The sequence below is a fragment of the Tachypleus tridentatus genome, chromosome 4, assembly GCF_004210375.1.
Source record: "Tachypleus tridentatus isolate NWPU-2018 chromosome 4, ASM421037v1, whole genome shotgun sequence".
Lineage (NCBI taxonomy): Eukaryota > Metazoa > Arthropoda > Merostomata > Xiphosura > Limulidae > Tachypleus > Tachypleus tridentatus.
This window is the reverse complement of record NC_134828.1, coordinates 112,909,814-112,915,813: the sequence shown is the minus strand read 5'-3', so window position 1 is coordinate 112,915,813 and position 6,000 is coordinate 112,909,814. Positions and strand designations below refer to the sequence as shown.

At 29.6% G+C, this 6,000-nt stretch overlaps 1 protein-coding gene across 1 annotated transcript in view; it reads left to right on the top strand.

The window, feature by feature from the left end:
- The window catches only part of LOC143249895 (importin-11-like), a 288,131-nt gene that overhangs the window by 262,693 nt on the left and 19,438 nt on the right, over nt 1-6,000 (top strand). Inside the window, exons 12-14 of the mRNA XM_076500490.1 lie at nt 3,317-3,455; nt 4,043-4,148; nt 5,719-5,878. Coding sequence (XP_076356605.1) covers nt 3,317-3,455; nt 4,043-4,148; nt 5,719-5,878 — 405 coding nt within the window. The remainder of the gene's footprint in view (nt 1-3,316; nt 3,456-4,042; nt 4,149-5,718; nt 5,879-6,000) is intronic.

Here is a 6,000-nt window from a genome sequence, read left to right as displayed (position 1 = left end):
CAGTTGTCCACTTGATTTATCTGATTGAAATAAATCACACATTTATATATGATTAGTTGATAAACATTTATGTACAATAAGGGTGTAGCCAAAGAAGGATTGGGGGTGGAGAAAGGAGTAATCTAACATCCTTAAAAGTATAAAATGTCCATTGTTTCCTGATTTTTTAAAATAAACACTTAATTTCCATATAAATCATTGAAATTCTTTGTAAAGAAGTCTTGTGTTTTTAGGAAAAAGACCCCATTCTGTGAATCTCTGTACTATACCATTTAAGAATGTTCTTGTTTATTATAATATAAAAAAACTAATGTTGTTAAATAATCACATAGTAGGTAACTACTTAGAGCAGTGTTTTTGAGTTAACTATGAATGACTGTTCAGTATCTGTAATACAAACTTGTAAGCTCACTAGTATTGCTTCTGGGTATAACAGTGGACTGTGGCTAATCTGGTTAAATGCCTTAACGTTTTTGTTGTTGTTGAATTATGGTAATTTGCAAGTGCAGGACATTGTCCAAAATTGATCTCTTCTGTGAAGGTTACAAGGTTTTGTGATACAAAATTATTTTGTTACATTATTACTAAATTATGTAAATGTGATATTTTTACAATTGAAGAAAGTTTGGGTGAACTAAGAAAAGACGTGATTTCAATAAGGAAGAACAGGCTACTTTATGGCTATCTGTCATTTGAAGACCAGATATTATGTTATCTGAAGAAATCTAAGAAAGCAGTGGTCCATTGCAGCTAATATAGAAATTTTCTTTGGAAATGAATAAAATAATTCATAAGCTTTCCCCACAACACGTAACTAAATTGAAGAAGCGATCAGCTAAAGGCTTTATGGGAATTATCTTGCATGTGTCACACAGTATTAGGTTATAACGTTGGGTGAAACGTATATATATTAGTGACTGAAACAAGGTGGGCAATTTATGAATATTGTACTTAATAAAGTACTTAAGAAAACTGAATAAAACGTGTCATAAAAATCATTCATGCTTTTTTTCAGGTCACAGCTATGATTGTAAATTAAACGTGTCTACTGGAAATCATTGAATTTAATTTGAAATATAGGAGTAATTAGTTGAAACATCATGTTTCTTATAGAGAACACCCTATTGAAAAAGAAATGATACATTTATACTCTACTGTGCAGTGAGGAAATAAATATCTTTATAAAGATTGATTACTAATAAGGTATGGTTCCATCTAGATGATGCATCCAGCCAAACATTCCAGTAAATATGTCTGTTCTGTACAACATACAATATGTAAGTTATCCACAAAAACATTAGTTAAACCACCAGATGTGCGTGTCTTTGAAGTAATCAAGTGGGTTTTCGAAACTTTGGCCACATATCATTGAGCGACTTTGGAAAGCATACACATAAGTAAGCTAACATTTACATTGATGTATTTTACAAAAGAGTGTACATTGAACTGAAAAGCCAGTACATGAAACATTGTTACTTGTAAATGAAGGAGTTGTAAGAGCTCTGTATCTTAACCATAGATTCTGAGCACTCCTGTATATCTGCAAGATGGTAAACAGTGTTTTCATTTACAAATGTAAAGATTTTCTGTATTTTTTAAAACGTGATATTCATTAAAGATTCTAACCTTATATGTTCATGATAGCAAATATTATTCCATTGAGACTTTATCAGAAATATTTACATTTTTGATCTGGTTTTATGCAAAATATAATTATTTCATTTTTATATTATATTTTGTTTACCATTCATCTAGTATAATGTTCTTTTACAATATTAAGTACATTTCAGTGAAAATTTCATAGTAACATAGCTTATGCCTTAATGACATTAACTTTATAAGACAATTTATTATAAATTCTCTTTTTGTAATATCTAGTTATTCCTTACAGGTAATAATGAGTCTAACTTATTTTTAATGATATACATACATGAAATCTGTTGGAACCTGGTGTGCCTTACAGAGAACATTCTATTGAACAAGTTAGACTTTTAAAAATTATATCATAGTTGGGTGTGTCCTAGTGTTTGTCATGTTAGGCTGGTGATTGGAAGATTCAAGGTTAAAGCCACTAAATACATACCATTGAAAAATTTCACATGTAAGAGTGTTTTAATAGTGGAGTGTATTTCACTACTAAGTCACGAGTAGCCTTAAGAGTAATGGTGTTTTGTTATCTTCATTATCAGTAGTTAATCTAGGTTAGGAGTGACTAAATTCGACTATTTAGATTGTCTGATTTGGCTCTTTAGCCAGCTTTTGCCAAACACTTTATCAACATCCAAATAAATACTGCAACAAAAGTTGTGGTCATGTAATACAATAATTTACTTTAAGGTTTAATAAGAATAGTATCAGATTGTCAGATGAACAAATATTAAGCACCACATATTGTGGTATCTATATTTAATTAGTAGAATATTAGATTGTTGGATGAATGAAGGCTTAGCACCATTATATTTTACTTTCTGGGTTAAATGGGTAGATTGTTAGATTTGAATGAATGAAGGTTGAACACCATCCGGCTTGTTGCTAGGTTTAATGGGTAGAATATTAGGTTGTTGGATGAATGAAACTGTACTGTGTATATTTAATATGTTTTTGTATTTATTGGCTGAATGAAGGTTTAGTACCATCAGACTGTACTATCAAGGTTTAATTGATAGAGTATTAGATTGTTGGATGAAGAAACATATTGCACAACACGACTGCAGTGAGTGTTTATGTTTGATGTGTAAATGTTCAAATGTTAGATATATAGCACAATGAGGTTGTACTACTTGGGTTCAGATTTTTGATAAATGAATGTTGCACATTTTGAAATATATAATAATTTTGGTGCAGGTTTCTTTAAAATTTAAAAGTAGAATTGTCAGATAACGAGTAATACTACTGTTAATTGTAGAGAAGCAAACAATTTGACTAGTCTGTTTTTAACGTACTTCTGTTCTTATAATCTATTACAAAGATTCTCAGGAGTTAAAGTTAACCTGAATTGTCTTCAACTTCATTTGTTGATATTTTGTTTTACATTTTGACCAGTTGGTTGAGAACAAACCAAACTATTTATATGTGGCATCAGTTATAGGTGCAGTAGTTGAAAGAATTCTGGTCTTTCATAACTTTATGTAATGAGAATACCCTGTATGTGGTTTTGACTACTGAACACATTTGTTTGAATAAATAAAATGTTTAGGCAGCATTTTTTTCACACATATATCTATGCATATATTTTGTTTATGGACTTTAAAATATTTTTATATTTTTGTATTGTGTAGAATTATTTTTATAATTAGTATCATTTCGTTTGTTGCAGCCATGCACAGAGGTTCTTTTTCTCACTTTATTTCATGAGTTTCGTCAAACTCTTACACCTCTGATTTTAGATATGGTACAGAAAGTCACTAGGGAACCTGCAACGGAAGATATGCGAACAATCTTGGAAAAAGATGCTGGTAATCTTTAGTTTTTCAAAAAATAATGACACTCAAATCTTTGGATATGGTTAAGCACATTTATTGTTTAATAATGGTAAAAACATACTCAATTGCATGTTACAACTTGCACTTAATCAAAGAAAAGTTCTAAAACTGGTCTCACTATAGACTTATCTGTAAAGTATTTATTAATCAATTTATTTAGCTATATTTGTAAAACTTTAAGTAGTTAATGATGAATATAAATAGAAGTTACTCCAGAACATAAAGACATCCTGTTATTAGAAAAAAAATCTTATTAACATATAATTTGAAAGAACTTAATATAATAGAAGTAGAAATTAAATAACAATGAGCAATTCAATATTTTATTTTTGTCACAAACAAGTTGTTACTTGTACTAAAAAAATAAGGTTTTGGTGTATTATCATCTTTACATTTTATAAACACAAGTTATGGTTTTCTTTTTACATATCTTACAATCACAAGTAATAGACATGAGCCCACTTTTCTTATTATTCTCTCTAAGTTTGCTTGCACTTGTGTTGAATGCACATAACTAAGTTTATTCTATGTATTACCAGAGTTTTTATTCTCCTTAACAGTATATAATGCAGTTGGCTTGGCAGCATTTGAATTGTTTGATGACATTGATTTTGACAACTGGTTTTTGGAGGTTTTATTACAAGAACTGAAACTCAAGACTTCAAGGTAAGAAACAGGTTGTTGTTCAACTTTAGACAATCTCTGGTAAAGTTGAAACAAAAAAATAGGCTAGATGTCATGTTTCATCATTATTGTCATTACTTGTTTGAATGATTGTATTAAACTCATGATTAAAGAATGTTCAGAACTGAACTTGGGCTGATCATTGTAACTTGTGTTCATTCAAAAACCATATTTAGAAGGATTGATGTCAGAATTGAAGCATATTTGTAAAAAAGGTTTCTTGTTGAGATTTCATAAACTTATATAAAACAATATGATAGTTTAACTTTCTCTGCCTGTTAAATAATAAATAATACTTGTTTAACACTTCCCTCTAATCCATTTTTTTGTTATAATTTTCTACCAATATTAATCACTTTCTAGCAGAATTCTCCAGTCAAGTTTTAGCTGTTGTGTTTTACTTAAGGTTGCTCTGACCCTTAAAGAACACCCCCAGTATTTCAAAAAAGACATTTTTTTAAATTTAACCTAAATTGAAATTTGAGCTCATTCTCGTCTCAAAATTTTATTAACCTGTAATGATTAAAAGTCTATTTTGATTTTGTTCCATTTTCACTTGACGTATAAAATCAATGTCAGCACGTAATTAATACATTTGTTGATATTACACTCAAAGGTTGTAAAATTAAAAAAAATGTTTACCAGTTTTTTTGTTATTAGTCCTAAGTATAATTAATGAAGGTGTTAATTAAAATTAAATACCTATAGCTTGTTAAAGTTTCAAAATGTTTGAATTCATGCTGTGAGGATGCATATCAGGTTTTACATGTTTCCTACAACTTCTTAAGTAAAGTTGTGGTGTTAAAACAGTGTGTTATGTATTTCTTTATCTGTGCCACATTAATGATGCATGTGACGTACATGAATGAAAGTGTACTTACAGAAACTGTGATATCATTTTTTTGTTTTGTACTCTACTTGAAGGTTGTAAGAACTGTTTTATAATGTTTCTGCAGCATGTAAGTTTGTCCAGTTTAAAGGATCAGTGCTACCTTGAGGACAAACGGGGTGGTGTAGTTTATCTTGAACGATGTTCACCTAAAACCAGCCATTGAACTTTTCATACTTTTCTTGAGCTCAATTAAAAAGTTTATAATTAAAAATAGTTGATATCATTTTTATACAAAAAAATGTTTTAAAATTTTCATCTCTTTATCAAAAGATCCACTTTTGTGAAGGAATTTGAGTAAAAAACACACAGTTTATTAGAGTTCAAAATATCCCCCCAAATTTCGAATTGACTTTTTTTTAAAAGAATAGACCTTGATTTAAAATAAGTTATTTTTATCTAAGCTTTGAAACAACCTTTACATTGGATTTTTGTTTTTGTGGTTTATTTTTCAAATATGGTGATAAACTTTGTAAAACACCTCATTTATCTTTTATAAATATTTCTTGGAAACTTGCATATCTTCATTGTAGGTGGTAAATTTTTAGAATGCGCCTTTTCTTTTGAATGCTGTAGTCTCAGTTTGGTCTCTATTGATTTTACATTGTTGTATATGTAGAGTATAGCATCAAAATCCATTGTAACTTGCATGTCCCTCCGCAGCTATAGAATCATCCGACGACGAGTCACGTGGTTGATTGGTCAGTGGGTTGGAGTGAAGCTGTCTCCAGAGCTTAGGCCAATATTATATGAGGCCTTGCTACCATTGCTCGATGAACACGAAGACCTTGTAGTGAGATTAGCAGCTGCAAATACTTTGAAAGTTGATATCCTTTAAAAAGTTTATATTTTTAGTTGTATTTATTATCCTTATAAACATGAATACTCTAGAAAATATTAATGTTGCTTTTTCAATAATTGTTAAAGATGAATGACAATGGATAT